The sequence below is a fragment of the Manis pentadactyla genome, chromosome 12 (genome assembly GCF_030020395.1).
Source record: "Manis pentadactyla isolate mManPen7 chromosome 12, mManPen7.hap1, whole genome shotgun sequence".
In the NCBI taxonomy this organism is placed as follows: domain Eukaryota; kingdom Metazoa; phylum Chordata; class Mammalia; order Pholidota; family Manidae; genus Manis; species Manis pentadactyla.
In genome coordinates, this window is record NC_080030.1 from 37,131,426 (window position 1) to 37,148,846 (window position 17,421).

Consider the following 17,421-nt stretch of genomic DNA (forward strand, 5'->3'; position numbering starts at 1 on the left):
CCAGCATGCTGTGTCACCTGGTTAGTGAATTTGTACAACAAAGTGAGCTGTCATTAATTTATTGTGCTAGATACCCACACATTGTGATCAAATTGAAGCAAATGGAGGCTTACAACTACTTCAGAGGCTGTACCAACTTCACAAGGACTGTCCTAAAATACAGAGAAATATAATGCGTACCATTGGAAATATGGCTTTGAATGAACATCTTCATTCTACTATAGTTCGCTCAGGTAATGACTTTCTATACTGAGTATATTGGATCCAGTCCTTTGTTCCTCCCCCACCTCCACCTCCATGATACATTAATTTTTCAATAGGTTTAAGACTTTGCTTAGGGTTAGTTAGGGGTCCTTAGAGCATGTCATTTTAGTAGGGGCAAAGACATGTGGATAATCCATACCTCAGATAATTGGTGGGTGGACAGTTAAGGAGAGCAGTTTTTGCCACAGTGACCATCTAATTGTTCATATCATCTTTGATATGATATGGTTGGTTACCCAAGAAGCATAGTCAAACTAAAAAGAGGTCCATTGTATAATAAGTGGCCTTCTCCCTTGCAACTAATAAATCATCTATAGGGAGATGCTTGAGACCATGGAAATATCCTGCTCCTCATCTGCTGAGAATTCCTGCCTGACCCAGGCTTTATCATGATGTTTACACAGGGGTGATTTCCCACCTGCAGCCCGCCCTGCTCATTTCATGGTGCAGTGACGTTTGGCATTCTGCTGTAGGAAGAGCCCTTTCTTCCCTCTGCCCCCCTCCTCTCCCTCCTCTCTACCTTATCGGTATGGACATATGGATCCCTATCTTTTAATGGTTTATAACTTACTACTGTCCTTAATAATTTAATGCCAGATTGTCTCAGCCTGTTAGTGGGAGCCTGGCAAACTGGCTCCCGTGTCTCTGTGATATGCCCACATCATTTTGGGAGGCATTCCTTACTGTCCAGTGTAACAGGACGTTCCAGGTGCATTTCTCTGAGAAATCCTGTTTCCTTTTAGTGGGGGTTGATTATCTCCTAGGTGTGCTTATTGCACCTGGGGTATCTTTCCTTCTTGACTCTTTCAGTGGAAAAAGCAAGGTGACATATATAAGCATATGTACATATACATACAAATAAATATACATACATATGTGCATATGCACAAAGCTGGGTCCAAAGAAGAGAGCCAGGTATGAGCCCTTTGGCCTGTTATAATCAAGCACTGGAAGTAATTTCTGCTGTAATCTTTTGGTTAGAAGCTAGTCACTAAGGCTAGATTGTTATTCAGGGAAGGGAATTTAGAACAAATGTAGACTTATCACCTCTTGATGAGAACAGTATCAAAGAATTTTAATGAAGACATGTTTTAAAATCACTACAATTACTTTCTAATGTAGGTATTTAATGCTGTAAGTTGCTTCTAACTTACATTAGAGGCATTCTGCAAATTGTAAATATATTGTATTTTCATCATTATTCAGTTTGAAATATTTTCTTATTTCCTTTGTGATCTCTTGTCTCATGGGTTACCTAAAAGAGTACTGTGTGTTTTACAAATATTAAGGATTTTCTAGATACCATGTGTTTCTGATTTCTAATTTAATATTCCATGTATTCAGAGAACATACCTTGTAAGATTTTAGTCTCTGGAAGTTTATTGAGACTTATCTGATGGCCCATTTTATGATCTATCTTGGTGAATGTTCTTTGTGTTCTTGAAAAGATGAGCATTCTATAGTTGTTGGGTGAAGTGTTCTCCATATGACAGTTAAACCAAATTGCCCCGATAGCACTGCTTAAATCTTCTCTAGATGTACACTGCGCCTTGTCTAGTTCTGTGCGTCCCTGAGAGGCAGGTTCAGTTCTTCAGCTCTGATTGTGCATTTGTCAGTTTCTCCCTTTAGCTCTGTTAGCTTTTCCTTCCTGGTGAATTCTTCATTTTTTCTTATTAAGTGGTGTCTCTATCCCTGGTAGTGCTCCTTTCATTTAAGTCTACTCTGGTGTTAAACTGGCCACATTTGCTTTTCCTTAGGCTGCTGTTGGCATTGCAGATTTTATCCTTTTCCCTTCTTCTGCTTTCATTTTTCTGTGACTTTAAGGATAAGTTCATCTTTTGTGGACACCATATAGTTACATCATTTTTAAAAAGCCCAGTTGGAGAACCCTTGAGCTGAAGGGTTTCATCTCTTCACCTCTAACATGTTGTTGATCTTGCTTGGTTTTGTCTAACGTCTTCCTCCCTTTTTGTCTCCTGTTTCTTCTTTGTTTTCTCCTTTACTGATATTTTTGGGCTACATGAATACTTTTTACATTCTATTCTTTCTCTTATGGTTTTTCATACAATGCTTTTTGTGTATTTTTTCATGGTTGTATCTTTATCACAGTCTATCTTGAATTGATATTATACCACTTGGTATAGACTGTGAAGTTCTTACAACAGTCAATTCAGCTCATGCTCCCTGCCATCCTTTGCAGTATTGTCATCGTGTACTTTACACCTACATGTTATAGTATTTAAAACATATTGCTATTTTTAACTGGCAGGTGATTTTTAAAGAATATAAGAAAAAAAAGTCTTTTCCATTTACATATTTGTAATCTCCAGTGCCCTTCTTTACTGTGTGTCTACATTTACATCTGATAACATTTCCCTTCAGCCTAAGACCCTGGTCTGCTGGCAACAAATTATCTCACTTTCCTTTTTCTGAAAGTGTCTTTACTTTGCCTTTATTTTATTATCTAGGAAAATATGTTTTCCGTGGATTAAAATTATTCGTTGACAGTGTTATTTTTTCTGTCAACACTTTAAAACTGTGATTCCATTCTCTCCTGACATTCGATGTCTGATGAAAAGTCTCTTCTTATTCCCACCTTGGTTCTCCTATATGTTATATGTCTTTTTTTTCTTTAAGACTTTTGTGTTTGATTTTCAGTGGTTTGTCTATGAAGTGCTTGGATGTCTTTTTTATGTTAACCTGCTCAGGGGCCATTGAGCTGACTGAATCTGTGGGTTGATGTTTTTGACCCAATTTGGTAACTTCCCAGCTGGCATATCTTCAAATACTTTTTCTGTCCCCTTTTATCTCTTCTGTTTTTCTGGGACTTCGATTATGTATATTAGGTCTTAGTCCTGTTCCACAGTTCATTGAGAATCAGTTCATTTCTTTTCAAATTGCTTTTCTCTGTGCTTTACTTTAGATGTCAAGGCCTGAAACCACTTCACTTTAAAAACCAGTAGTTCCACTTCTCTGAGCATGTCCTCCTCTCATTCAAGCTTGTTTTTACATCTACTCCCACAATGACTGGTTTTCTTGTCTACCAGAATCTTCTACCCACCAACCCCTTTATTTTCTCCCTGTCCATCACAGTCTCTTTATAATCACTTCCCTCCTGATTGAGCATATGTTCCATGATCCATCATTTCAATAATATTCTTTCCCCTTCTATCCTAGCACACCCTTGGTCAAGATCCCAATGCTAAATAAAACCTACTGCCCTTCTTCTGTGGCTGAACATCCACTATCTGCAGGTTGGCTGTCAGTGTGCTTATGAGGTCAGCAAACAAAAGGACCTTCAGCATTGCTCAGCAGTCGTGTTTCTCCAGCCAACATGACTTCACATTCTTAATGATGACCGTTAAAACCTTCTCTACTTTCCTCAAGCCTTGCACAGATTCCCTTTCTCTCGGCAGATGACCATGACCTCTCCTCCTACTTCAGTGTGATAACTGAACAGAAATTAGAGGAAGATACCAAAAATGAAAACCTGAAGTCGCCCCACATCCTCCTGAATTTCCAGCCTCTCTCTCTCCTCCATTTTATAGCTAAATTTTTGAAAGACTTAACTGTATTTTCTTTTTGCTCAGCTCCCATTCATTACTCCTGAATACTCCAATTTGAATTCTGCCACCTAACCCTGTTTTATTTTTTTCCTCAGGCATCCTGTGTCTTTACCTGTTTACATATATATATTTTTATTAATCTTAATGGTATCAAGTCTGTAACTCTTTGCCATTCAGATTACAGAAGCTAAAAAACTAATAATAATATCCACTATTGGTGAAAGTGTGTGAAAACTGGCCCTCTCATGCACTCTTGGTGGGGATGTAAACTGAATTCATTTTTTTGACAGGCACTTAGTAGTATCATGGTATATACAAGAACGTATATACCATTTGACCTAGTAATAATACTGCGGGAATATTGCCTACCTAAATAGTCATAGGGGTTCTTAAAGATTTGTGTATAAATCTTCTATGATAATATAATATGTCAACATTATGTGTGTGTGTGTGTGTGTGTGTGTGTGTGTGTGTGTATATATATATATATATATATAAATACTAAAGAAAGATACAAGTTTTCCAAGGGGTATTTGATGTTACATAAATGGTAAAGCATCTCTGACATTATGAAAATATTTTGTCATCTGAAAAATACCAAATGGTTTGTGCCATGCTTTCTCTTTTGCTTCCTTCCTTGTGACTCTATTAAAAATAGTCGTATTTTTTAACATACCAGTTATATACTTGTATATTTGTATTGGTAGAATTAGAAAGCATTATCTTATTATGGTAAAGCATTCTTTAATAACTTTGGAGAGGAATTTTCTGCTGTTACGCATTTGAATATTAAAGAACTGTTGGATCTGAAACTTCCTTTGGAATATTAAACAATGGCCTCCTGCCCCCACAATGATTCTCAAGGCCTTTGCTGCAAAGACGGGGAGGAGGGCATGGGAACAGCTGCTCTCTGTGGAGCACCTACAGGCGTGGTAAAAGGTAGTTTTTATAGATTAATTCATTAGAACCTTCTTGCAGCTCAGAGGAGCCAAGAAACTTGACTGAGGTTCCACAGCAGGTAAGTGGGGGACAGAAATTTGAGCCCAAGTCTCTCTGACCACAGGTCATGTTCTATTTTATTTTAAATTACATAAATAACACACTGCAAATACTTCAGAGAACATACTCATAGGATAAAAGTTAAACTCACCCTTTTACAGAGCTCTTCCTAACTCCCCCCAAGAGGTAATGACCATTTCTTAGTTTGGTGCCTCTTCCCAGCGTGTGTGTGTGTGTGTGTGTGTGTGTGTGTGTGTGTGTGTGTGTGTGTACTACATGCATATTTATGCACATAAATACATTGTTTTAAACAAAAAATAAGTGAAATCATATGCATATATGTATTGTTTTGTCTCCCTGTAAAAAATAATTTTTCCTTCCTGACTCCTAGGTTTACAGATTTTTGTCTATCAAGCAGGCTCATTAAGAAATAATTTCCTCATGTCTATTAAGTGATGTGAATGTGAGTGCCAATCAAGGTGGAATATCTAGTATTAACTCACTGAGTCTAATAATTCTTGCTAAGAGCAAAATATCTTTTCTTACTGTTTATAGACTCACCTCTAGTAATTGCAACTTCTGTTTAAATGTTTCTTTGGATATGACATATTTTTAAAAATTATAGACAGTATATTATTTGCAAGCTATTTATAGCTTACACACAATTATGTAACATGTAAAATACACTGCCATATTGTTTTATTTATGAATTGGGATTAAATAGGCAATCCAAATTCAAATTTAAAGGTTTTTTTACAAAATGTTTAAAAATGTTTGGTCAAATGTTAAACCTTGTTAATTTCCCAAGTAAAGAAAATGGCTCTTGAACCCCTCCTGCCTTCTTTGAGACCCTATGGGGTACCTGGCCGGGGACATCATGGTATTGTACTGTGGGACCCAGAGGACTAGGGAAGAATGAATTGGTAGGGCTTTCTATGAGGACAGATGCTGGAGTTTGCCTTCCTCCCATCATTTTCAGTTTGAAACCTTTGAACAAGCTGAGATGGAGAGTCAGTATTTAATGGGTATGTTCTTTTCACCAGGCTGGGTTTCCATTCTGGCAGAAGCAATGAAGTCTCACCACATTATGAAGGCCTCACATGCTGCCAGAACCCTGGCTAACCTAGACCGAGAGACAATGCAAGAAAAATACCAGGATGGCGTGTACGTGCTGCACCCGCAGTACCGCACAAGGTAAGAAAGCAGAGCAGTCGCGTTGTCCCCTGGGGACATAAAGCCTAGAGGGCTTAACATTTTATTTCTGCATAACTCAGATAAGTTAAATCTGATACTTTATACTGACACAATTTGTCCAGAATAATCTTGGAAGAATTGTAGACTGTTGTGAGAGTATGGAACCAGCTAGATCATCAGGGCTGTCTTACACCCAGGGCTTACCTTCAGAAAGGTTGCATTCACCTTTTATGTGGCCCACTTAGCCTCTGTAATGCATAGTTGGGCTTTGTTTCATTACATTTTTCATGTAGATCTGAGTTAATAACTGACTTAGATTGTAGAGGTCGGTATGGATGGAAAGAACATAGGACATTTATATTACAAGCAGGCAGCTGTATTATCCTACAACTTAAGGGACTGAAGAAAGTTTGTACCACGTATAAAAGCATGCACCAGAAAGAATAAGTTGAAATAAATTTTAATTATGCTCCTTCTCATGGTTATTTCTGCTCATTATTTCCAATTTTATCATTGGTGAGACAATAAATCTAGAAAAGAACCACAATGAAAAAATTATGTAATTTCTTAGATTTTTGTCTGGAACTTTAATACCTCAGAAAATAGAGACTACTTTTTTACTTGAAAAATAGATTGCCTGGTTAATCCCAATTTGTAAATAAAACAATACAATAATGTATTTTATAAGAGTTGCATAATTAAAACTTGCAAGTAATATACTATCTACAATTTTTTTAATGTCATATCCAAAGAAAAAAGTTACTTTAAAATTTCATTTGCTCTGTTTCTGATAAACATTTTCCTTGATAAATTTTTAAAACTCCCTCATGCATAGTGAAACCATTCTATTGTATTTATATTTAAATTGACTTGTGGAATATTCCCATGGAGTTCTTTGGAGTTAATCTAATGACACTTATCACTTCACTGAGCACAAAACTCACTACAGTTGATTTTGGTTGGGCCGCTGGCAGCTATGTCCCTGTTTTGACAGAGTGTGCCGGGCGCACACTCCGGTGTCTTCACCTAAACTCCTCTTAGGGCTCCCCAGCAAGCCTGCGTTTACAAAGCGTGCCTTAAGGAAGTTCTGCTTTATGTCATGAAAACCTGCTAGGCATTGTCCACGAAGAGTGAGTGTATATACCTCTCCAAGCAATAACGCATTTGTTCAGCTCCTTTTCTCCCTCTCTCCCCTCTTAGTGAGCCCATTAAAGCAGATGTCCTTTTCATTCACGGCCTTATGGGAGCAGCGTTTAAGACGTGGCGCCAGCAGGACAGCGAGCGGATTTTGCCCGAAAAGATTTCAGAAGATGAGGCCAGGTATACAACATGCTGGCCCAAGGTAAGGAAGCAGCTTACTCTGTCTGGGAGGCCACCTTTCTCTGGCACTGCAGCAGCCCTAGCTGCCGACACCCTCACTGTGAACTGCTTATTATTACTATCTTTTTCACTGGGGTTTTTTCCATGTAGTTTTTTTGTCCCTCAAGGACACATAATAAATTAGATGATACAGTATGTTACAGGGTGCAATCTATAACTCTGAAAGAATATTCTATTAAGTAAAAATAGGGCAAGGCCCAGTGTTTGTTCACTCCCCTTAAAAGTAGAATACAACAAATAGCATATTCATAATGGTTTAATAATTATAAAAATACTTTGAAGAAATAATTCTGCTTTGGATTTCCTTGATTTAATTTCTTAGCCTTAACTCTGGCATGAATTCACTGAAAGGAATTTAAACTGTGAAAATTGATGCTGCATATATGTGTAGTTTCCGGGGTTTTGTCCCACTGTTGCTTATTCACCTTCACAAAGGCTTATCAGGCAGAAAGAATGGTTTTCACTTTTTGGTGGCCCTGAAGTATGGAGGTGACAAGAGACCCTGGGACCACAGAGACAGAGCTGTGACTAACTGTAATTAGTATCTGAGTTCTCAGGTCGAATCTCTAACCAACAGACTATACTGTCTGCCCTCATAACTTTCTATTAAATGCTTTCAAAAAGTGAATTTGATCTAGACTCTAAAAACTCTTTGCTTTTGGCTACAGATTAAAACTGAGAATATTCTCATCAAACTTGCTTTGGCCTTATGCTATATTGATACCACCTTGTGACCAGAGACATTAAAAGATAAAATGCTGGAATTGATTTTCTAGTCACCTTTAAACTTTATTCCAGTGCAATCTTTAGCCATCAATATTGCAAGAAGCTTATAGTTACAAATTTCAGTTACTAGGAAATGACTGGGACACTGGAAATTCATGTATGTCGTTTTGTACCTTTTATTTACATAGACGTGGTTAGCAAGAGATTGTCCTGCTCTCCGAATTATATCTGTGGAGTATGACACCAGCCTTAGTGACTGGAGAGCAAGGTGCCCGGTGGAAAGGTAACGGGAAACTGGGTGGGGAGGAAGGGGGAGGCTCCAGGCCGCAAGCAGACCCCCTGAGCTAGAAGGGACTTTTGTCTTTTGATGCCACAGACAGGATTTTTCTTAAGAAAACTAGCCCAACCTTCTTTCTTTTCTTCCTAAGTGGAGTTAGCAACAAACAATGAACTAGTCCAAGGCCTAAGTATAGTGTTAATGTTGGGCTTCTAACATAGCTTCTTCCAGCTGTTCTAATAGTTAACAATCATTTTCTTTGACAAAATGTCCTTTACTCCGGGACATAAGCTTGAGGCTCTTTGCCTCTGTGTTCACAAGCATACTGGCTAAAGGAAGCAAAGGAGAAGATGCTGAGCAATGTAGGTTCCCTGTGCCACTTGTCTGTCATGTGTGTCAACTGTATATAGAGGAAGGACCTTGTCCTTAGCCGATTCTACCTTTGACTCGCTGTGCAATCATAGACAAGTCATTTAACTTACTGGGAAGTGTGGTCTGTCAATGGAGAGAGTTGGTCTGAGTCAGTGTTAGCCAGCTGAGTGTCATCATCTCTGGCTGGCCCCCACATAGTGCCAGAGGAGGGGTGTTGAGGGCTTTGGGGCAAGACCCCAAGACTCTCTCCCATTTCACCCAGAGGAGCTCTGACAAACCTTTACAGGCAAGCCTTATTTTACTGTGCTCTGCTTTACTGTACTTAGCATGCTACTGCATTTTTTGTTTTTTTTACAGATTGTAGGCTTGTGGCAACACTGTATGAGAGAGCAAGTCGGTCAATGCCATTTTTCCAACAGCATTTGCTCACTTTGTGTCTCTGTGCCACATTTTGGTAACCCCACAATAAGGTTGACACCTGAACAATGTGGAGGGGAGGACCACCAGTCCCCCATGCGTTTGAAAATCCACATGCAGCTTTTGACTCCACAAAACCTTAATTACTGAGAGACTGCTGTTGACCACAAGCTGACCTTACTGATAGCTGTCGATTAACACATATTTTGTTCTTCTTATAATAAAGTAAGCTAGAGAAAATGTTTTTTCAACTTCTCACAAACCTCCAAAACTTTTCCAATATGTTTATTGAATAAAATCCACGTATGAGTGGACCACAGTTCAAGCCCATGTTGTTTAAGGGTCAACTGTGCTTCAGACTTTTTCATTATTATTTGTAAAGTTGATCTGTGATCAGTGATTATGTGACTTGCTGAATGCTCAGATGATGGTTAGCATTTTTTAGCAATGAAGTAGTTTTCGATTAAGATATGGTACATTGTTTTTCAGATATAATGCTAATGCACACTTAACAGACTACAGTGTAGTGTAAACATGGCTTTTATATATACTGGGAATCAAAAAGTTCACTTGCTGTGCTTTACTGTGGCGGTTTCGAACCAACCCTGCAAGGGCACTGAGGTGCGCCTACATTTTGAAGAAAGGATTCTACAGATAAATAGTTTGAACTATCAGACTAGATTGTTTTGAAGTTCCCTTTTAGTTTTAAAAATACTTCTTTTGAATTCTCTATTTCTAATAGCTTTCTGGTATTTCTAAATAAACCAAGATGATGAAAGCTTACTGTTTGCAGCATTAATACAAGTAGAATTAAGTAGTGGTGACAACTGATTTCACATAGGGGAACTCACAAGAGACATGGTTTCACTGTCAGTCCATGTAATGAGCAAGGACACACGTCCTGAGTGGTGGGGGCAGTTGGTGTGAGACCCAAGTGTGATCTGCAAAAATTGCCAGACATATACTAGATGCTCAAACACTGCTTATTTAGTAAATGAATGGCTCATTCAAGGCCTTGATATTCCTGATTATGCTAGCGTGACTAAGTTAGCAATAGGGAACAAGCAGTTACAGACATCTAGCAGAGAGAATAGGGGTATATCTGACTCCAAAATGTAGTATGTAGCATTGGTCCAATAAACAAAAGTTCTTGCCTTAAGAAACTGGATAGCAAAATTTGCAGGGAGTGGGGATCAATAGCCTCCTGTCATGCCTGCTGTTTTCATTTTGTTCAGAAAGTCCATTGCATTCAGGAGCAACGAACTTCTGAGGAAGCTCAGAGCTGCTGGTGTTGGAGATAGGCCAATGGTTTGGGTATCACATAGCATGGGAGGTAAGTGTGTTTCATTTTTGTGAAGTGAGCATTGTTGAGAGTATTGTCAGCTAGCAGGGCTAACCTAAGTTACTGCAGGTCTGTTTTACTTAATAGCTCCCCACTAAATTAATGTTTTTGGCAATGACTAGGAGTTTTAAATTACTGTTCTCCCTCCATGCTACTTGTTTTTCTAGGAGATAACCAGCAGCAAACTGTGTGTATGATAACTTCATGCTTTCACGCAGTGATAACAAACAAGCAGCAGAAGCCGCTGGGGCTTATATAAGCCTGATTTGCAGATATCCTCAGCAGCCCTGGCTGGTCCCCACCTCCCTCTCTTCTGCATCAGCACCCACAGCCCAGCCTGCAGAGGCGCAGGCATTATCCCATGTTTCCGTTTCTCAGATCCCAGTGCTTGCTTGCAAGCACATCTGCTCCTCCCAGACCATGCCCCAGCTCCAGTTCTGAATTTTCACCACCCACCTTACAGAGGGCCTTTCTGCAACCTCTGGCCTAGGTTATCTGATGACACACTCAGGATTGCTGACTCGGAGTCGGGGCTTATTGCTGAAAGGTGGATGTCGCCTTTTGTGGCCTCAGAGATCCACGGTCACCATCTACATGAGCTTTGTGTGTGACTCTGAGCTCCAGGCCTGGGCTGGGGGATGGAAGAGGCGGTGCTTTTCCTAAGTGCACTTTCCCACAGGAGCTTTGTTTTCCATCGGGGATAAGCTCTATGGGACTCCGTGTTTTTAGGTGTTAGTACTGGCCTATGCAGTGGTCAGTAGCGGGCCACTGTGGGCAGGATGGGAGACTAGCAGCTGAACAGTCACTGCATTGATGGACACCCGACATGGCACAGCCTCACATTCCTTCTGTGGGACAGTGCGGCCTGGTACCAGACCTGCCTTACAAATGAACTTCTAGAATCTTACCTGCTTGTAGGCTTGTCTGTATATTCTAGAGGATCAGCAGTATTATCAAGTGTTACTACTTTAAGGCCATGTGCATTGGACTATAGATAATTATTGTTCAAAATTTTTTTAAAGAAAGCATTCTTCTGTATATCTTGTTTTACTTTTTTTTTTATAATGGAGGGGAGGAAGATAGCTATGCATTGTTTTTCTTTCTTCTCTGTGGCTAGGTCTTCTTGTCAAAAAGATGCTGTTGGAAGCCTCTAAGAAGCCAGAAATGAATACTGTTATAAACAATACCAGAGGAATAGTGTTCTACAGTGTCCCTCATCATGGGTCCCGTCTGGCTGAATACTCTGTTAATATTCGTTATCTTCTCTTCCCCTCTTTGGAAGTCAAAGAACTCAGCAAGGGTAATACTTTTATGAACATTGGTTGCACAGGAGAAAGAGAAAAAGACCATTTCATGTTATCTCATTCTATTATTTGTGCCTGAATTTATCGTGGAAAATTTTTATTTTGGGCTTGATTTTTCTTTGGTGTCTTCCCTTTTTGTTCTTAAGCCACTATTTGCTCAATAACAATTCTAATACTGTCTTAAGTAGTATTCCAAATTACTAATAACTGCTTTTTCCATGAGTTTGGAAAATGAATGGTTAAAATGTAAATGACATTTTAAGATTTTCAGGATATTAATTATAAATCACTGTATTTGTCTGATTAATAAGCATTTTCTCTTCTTCTGGAACACTTGTTAATCAGAGTTTGGAGCCCCTGGCTTAAACCTTAATATGCCAGTTGTCCTTTTGCTCAGATTTTCTTTTTTCTGCTTTATAGACAGTTACTTGACTTTATTTTTTTGCAAATTTTATTTTCCACAAGCTCTTTCTTCTCTGATCCATTATCTTTGAAATCACTCTAAAGATACTAATCAGAGGTTTCTCTTCAAGTTGCTGTTCCTTCACTGCGCTCTTTCTTCTGTGCTTGGGTGTTGTTTGCTCGCGGGGTCTGTCTCTTGCAGTCCTTAGGCCTCTTGTTGCCATCTGGTGCTCCTTGGTTGCCCTTCCTCTTGGAGGCCGGGGGACAGGACAGGCTGGGAGCCCTGTGCTTACAGACAGGCTTCTTGAAGGGAGAGTAAGTGTGGGGGTGGGTGCCAGCACACTGGGGGACCCCTGAGTCCCACACACTGCCCTGCCCTAGGTAGTGGGGGGAAGCGCTCCCTCTGACAGCTGCCTGTCCACTCTGGGTTGGTTCCAGCTTTGGTGGTTTCTTTACTCTCATCTTCATGGCTCCTTAGGAAGGAGAGAAGCCACTGTCTTGAATCAGAACCCTAATGTCCTCTCTAAGTTTGGAAGGTTTAATGTATTTTATTATGAATTGGGTATGCAAAACTTGTCACAATGGTGTTTCCTAAAATTTTGCAGATTCCCCTGCACTTAAAACACTACAGGATGACTTTCTGGAGTTTGCTAAAGACAAAAACTTCCAGGTGCTGAATTTTGTAGAAACACTACCAACACACATCGGTAGCATGATTAAACTCCATGTGGTGCCCGTGGAATCAGCAGGTATTCATTTACTCTTCTGAAACTTGTTGGCAATTCAATGAGATGTCTAATTGGTGGTATCTAGCATTTAATTGTAAACATTTTTTTTATATCCAGTTTCTTAGTTTTATGAAGAACTAGATTCTATTACTCTTTTCAGCCATAGATTAGAATTCTCTGCCAACATATAACCTTGCCATTTATCCCTCTCCTCCTTTTTTAACTGACTAGATGACAGAGATTAGTTTGAACTTTTAAAGCTTAACAGTGAACACTCTTGCAATAAGGGAAGAATACAAAGCCCTCTGTCAGCTGGGCTGAAAGGGGCATTTCGTTTAACAGATGGATAACTGCACATAGAAACCTTAAAAATATCAACTAGAGGTATGGACACTTTAATAAATGGGAGATATATGGGGAATATTCAAGCAACCAAGATGCCAATCAGAAAAACTAGCATTAAAGTAGTCCCTTCATGATCCTGGGGTAGAGAAATGACCACTACCTGTTACCATGGTAACACAGTACACCATAGGGTATTATAAGGCATTATGGACTTTCTGAGCATAGGGCCCAAGTCCTGCTTCTGTGTCTAGCCTCCTGTTACTCTGTGCACAGCAGAAAACCCACACGCTCCACTCCCTGAAATGCCCTCTCTCGCCTGGCTATTGCCTCAGCTTGCTCTTCGGAGCACCACTGAGGCTGGGTTCCGCGATGTCCCTGGTGGCACCTGACCACTCTGAGAGCTCCTTGCAGCTGGAGATGGTGTGTATCTGGAGAGTGTCCCAGAAGGTTCTTGTCTGCACAACAAATTGTGTCCTAATTTCATTATATATTATCTAAATGAAATGAAAAAGATGTAATACTCTTTAGTGGAACCTACAGAGGCTTTATCTCAAAGAAATCTGCTGTAGAGGAGGAGTTCCTGCTGAGTAGGTGAACCTGAAGCGTTCAAACAACAGCTGCTAGATGTTTTGTTGTGTTTTTTAAAAGGGAGACTTTGGAAGCTAAAGTAAAGTTACTGTTGGGGACCAGCTGGTTAGAGGGACATAGCCTGATCATAATTCTGTCCACCCCTCTCATTTCACCAGGAGACTTGCCCTCCTTCATAACCACCATCTGCATTCCTCAGCTAGTCAGCTCACTAGTCCCTCCTGTCACTTCTGTCTGGGTGGACTTTGTTAGGCTGAAACCTCAGCTCAAGCACTAAATCATCTACCCTAGTGGGGGTGACCCTGGGATTCAGATGTAGTGTGGGTCCAATGTGACACACTCCCATTCTTTTCATCTGGAAAAGGGAGCTCATAATGAAGTAAAATATAAACCCTAGAAAAAGAAGCAGTTAGAGGAAGTGTGGAATAATGTAGTAACAGCCTGCAAGGGTACAATGAAGGTTTTGAGATGACAGTGCTAATGCTCTGCTACTCCTAAACTAGGAAGTGGGCCAGGACACTTACAAAGAGTTTACAATAAGCATAAAATTGTACCTACTGAGAATCCACTCCCACATGATTAGTTACGTGAGTTATGTTACATCATGTAGTTTAGCTATGGTCAGACTGCACATTCCTTTGAGTCCCTTATCACAACCAAACCATTTACAACTACCCAACTATACTGACATTTTTGTTTTCTTCAGATTTAGGCATTGGGGATCTAATTCCTGTGGAGGTTAACCATCTGAACATTTGTAAACCAAAGAAAAAGGATGCTTTTTTGTACCAACGTACCTTACAATTCATCCGTGAAACTTTAGCCAAAGACCTTGAAAACTGACCGTTGTCTTCTGTTTTTCGTATGTGAACACAGCGCGGGAACCTTGGTGTTTGCTGTCTCCCTGTGCGTGCTAAGCAATCATGCAAACATAGTCACTGTGGCATCTTGAGTATATTGCAGGCAATAGAATATTTTGTCAATTCATGCTGTAAAGTACAAACACAGAGGTGGCATCAGAGAATGAAGGGCTAGACTGGAGTCTGGATTTAAAGGAAATGCCATGTGTGCCGGTTTACATTTTGCAGTGTTGTCTCTGGTGATGGGGAGCAAGCTCCTCTAGATGGAGACTGCTGTATGTCACCTGTGGCTGTACCCAGCTGGTGCTAGGAGGAGCACTAATGGCTTCCGCAAGGAGAGCGGTCATCAACGTACCATAAAAATGCCATTTGGGGAGCACCTCGGATGGAGAGAATGAACTAGTATAAAAGGCTCTGCTTTCATTCTGGGTTTCATGTGCTGTAAGATTTTGAAAACGTCAGTTGAAATCTTTGTCTAATATGCTAATTTTGCAAGACCTGTTGACATCCATGGACCAGTTCTTCTAAATTTTTATTTTCATATTGCTGAGAACAAATATTTCTCTTTTTAAAAAAATTCTAGCCTATGGTAATTCTTTCCAGATTGTAGCTACCTATCCTTGTAATTTTTTCCGGCTAAGAATAAAGTAGCTAGTCCATTACTGATCAGAGTGTGAAGTAAACTATTCTAAGCCATTATGTCTATTAGCACTACTTAGTATCAAGATTCTCAGATTCTCTTTAGCTAAGTATACCTTTTTTTCTTGCTCATTTGGAAATGGTATTAATTGACCTCCAGAATGTGATAAATCAGGAAATCATGTTGATAATGAGTCTTTTAAAAAATAATAGCATTATTGAGATCTAATTCCCATATCATAAAATTAGCCCTTTTAAATATACAGCTCATTGATTTTTAATATATTTACAAAGTGGTGCAACCATCACCACTATCTGATTTCCAAACATTTCATCATCCTAATAACCCCATACCCATTAGCAGTCACTCCTCACCCACCTCAACTCCCAGCCCCTTGCAAATACTAATTTCTGTCTCTCTGGATTTGACTATTATAGACATTTCATATAAATGGGATCATATGTGTGGCCTTCTGTGTCTGGCTTCTTTCTCTTAATGTAATATTTTCAAGGTTCATTCATCATGTAGCATGTATCAGTGCTTCCCTCCTTTCATGGCCAAATAATATTCCATTGTATGGATGAACCATGTTTGTTTATAAATCTATCAGTTGATAGGATATTTAGGTGCTTTCCATTTTTTTGGCTGTTCTGAATCATGCAGCTCAACACATTCATGTACAGGTTTTTGTGTACATATGCATGTATTTTCCATTCTCCTGGGTACACACTAGGAGTGGAACTGCTGGGTCATGTTAAGCTTATGTTCACTATTTTGAAGGTGGTAAACATGTAGGATGGGATATTCAAAGCTAAAACCGGAATACGGCATCTGAAGGTAAACTGGGATCACCAGTTAACCCTGTTCACATCTCATTGTTAAATTACGCAACAACCTAATATAGGACTTAACCACTTGTTTTATGTAGATACAGTGAATGTGATGGTTAGCCAACAACAGTAAATTAGCTAACAATAAAAGCCAGCTAATGGGGTGACATAGGGAGAAGGGGTAGATATGTTTGATTCACTTTCTTTTTGTTATTTTTATGAACCATAGCAAATCATGGTTGAAACAACTGTTCATTAACTTAGAGTAATGGAATGAAACTTCATTCCTTAAAATCTCAATATAGGCATTATAGCTGTGTTTTAAAAATAAGGTCTGGGAGAGAGATCCAATGTATTATTAAATTAGTGTCGTTTTTCAGGCAAATCACTTAACATTTCTTTTTATTCTATGAAATGGATATGATGTACACAGATTCACACCATCTGTGAATGTTTTGTGAAATTTAAGTCAATAATGTTTTTAAAATCATCACCACCTGAAAAACAGTTTAAGAACACAAACTATGAGAAGATATGTATTTGAAATAGTTTTAAATTTAGATCATCAATAAAATGGTTCTCCTGGTTCAATCAGTCTTGTTTAAATATCCTTTCTGGAAAAAAAACTCAAAAGCTCCATAGTTACCTTTCCCCTCCTCTGAAAAGTCACTTTTTTTAATGATCTTGTTTGAGAGGGAAGTAAACAGAATATAGATGTTTCAGGGCAAAGCACTGAAAGCAAGCTGTAAATAAGACCAGGATGAAAATGAGAAAGCAGTTACCCTGATTTATAACCTGTTCACTTCTTTATTATTACATTTCCCCAAAACCTGCTCAATTACAACCCTAAAATTCAAGGGCACTGACTCCCCCTTTACCTCAGTGTTTAAACTAATTGCCACCAGAGAGACAGACTACAAAATGGGAGGATCATGATACCTTTCTTGACAATATTTCATTAACTCAAGGTTATACCAACAGCCAGAATATGACGGAGGATGCCGGCCTCTGCCCAATGAGAGTGCCTGAGGGTAGTGGGCACCAGCATTTATTTCCTATTGAGAAAAACACAGTAATACAGTAATGTGTATTTCTCTTTTGAACTTAGTTCATAATTTACAATGCCCCTCAAATTATTTCTAATTTCTGAAATTTGAGTTTTAGGCATATCCTCCTGAAGTTTCATC

At 39.2% G+C, this 17,421-nt stretch overlaps 1 protein-coding gene across 4 annotated transcripts in view; it reads left to right on the forward strand.

The window, feature by feature from the left end:
- SERAC1 (serine active site containing 1) overlaps positions 1-16,825 on the forward strand; it is a 55,307-nt gene extending 38,482 nt beyond the window's left edge. For all 4 annotated transcript variants that reach the window (XM_057489072.1, XM_036886751.2, XM_036886753.2 and 1 more), the window contains 8 exons: positions 71-233; positions 5,873-6,023; positions 7,224-7,365; positions 8,318-8,412; positions 10,431-10,528; positions 11,655-11,837; positions 12,849-12,992; positions 14,611-16,825. In XM_057489072.1, coding sequence (XP_057345055.1) covers positions 71-233; positions 5,873-6,023; positions 7,224-7,365; positions 8,318-8,412; positions 10,431-10,528; positions 11,655-11,837; positions 12,849-12,992; positions 14,611-14,747 — 1,113 coding nt within the window. In that variant the 3' untranslated portion in view covers positions 14,748-16,825. The remainder of the gene's footprint in view (positions 1-70; positions 234-5,872; positions 6,024-7,223; positions 7,366-8,317; positions 8,413-10,430; positions 10,529-11,654; positions 11,838-12,848; positions 12,993-14,610) is intronic.
- The last annotated feature ends 596 nt before the right edge of the window (positions 16,826-17,421 follow it).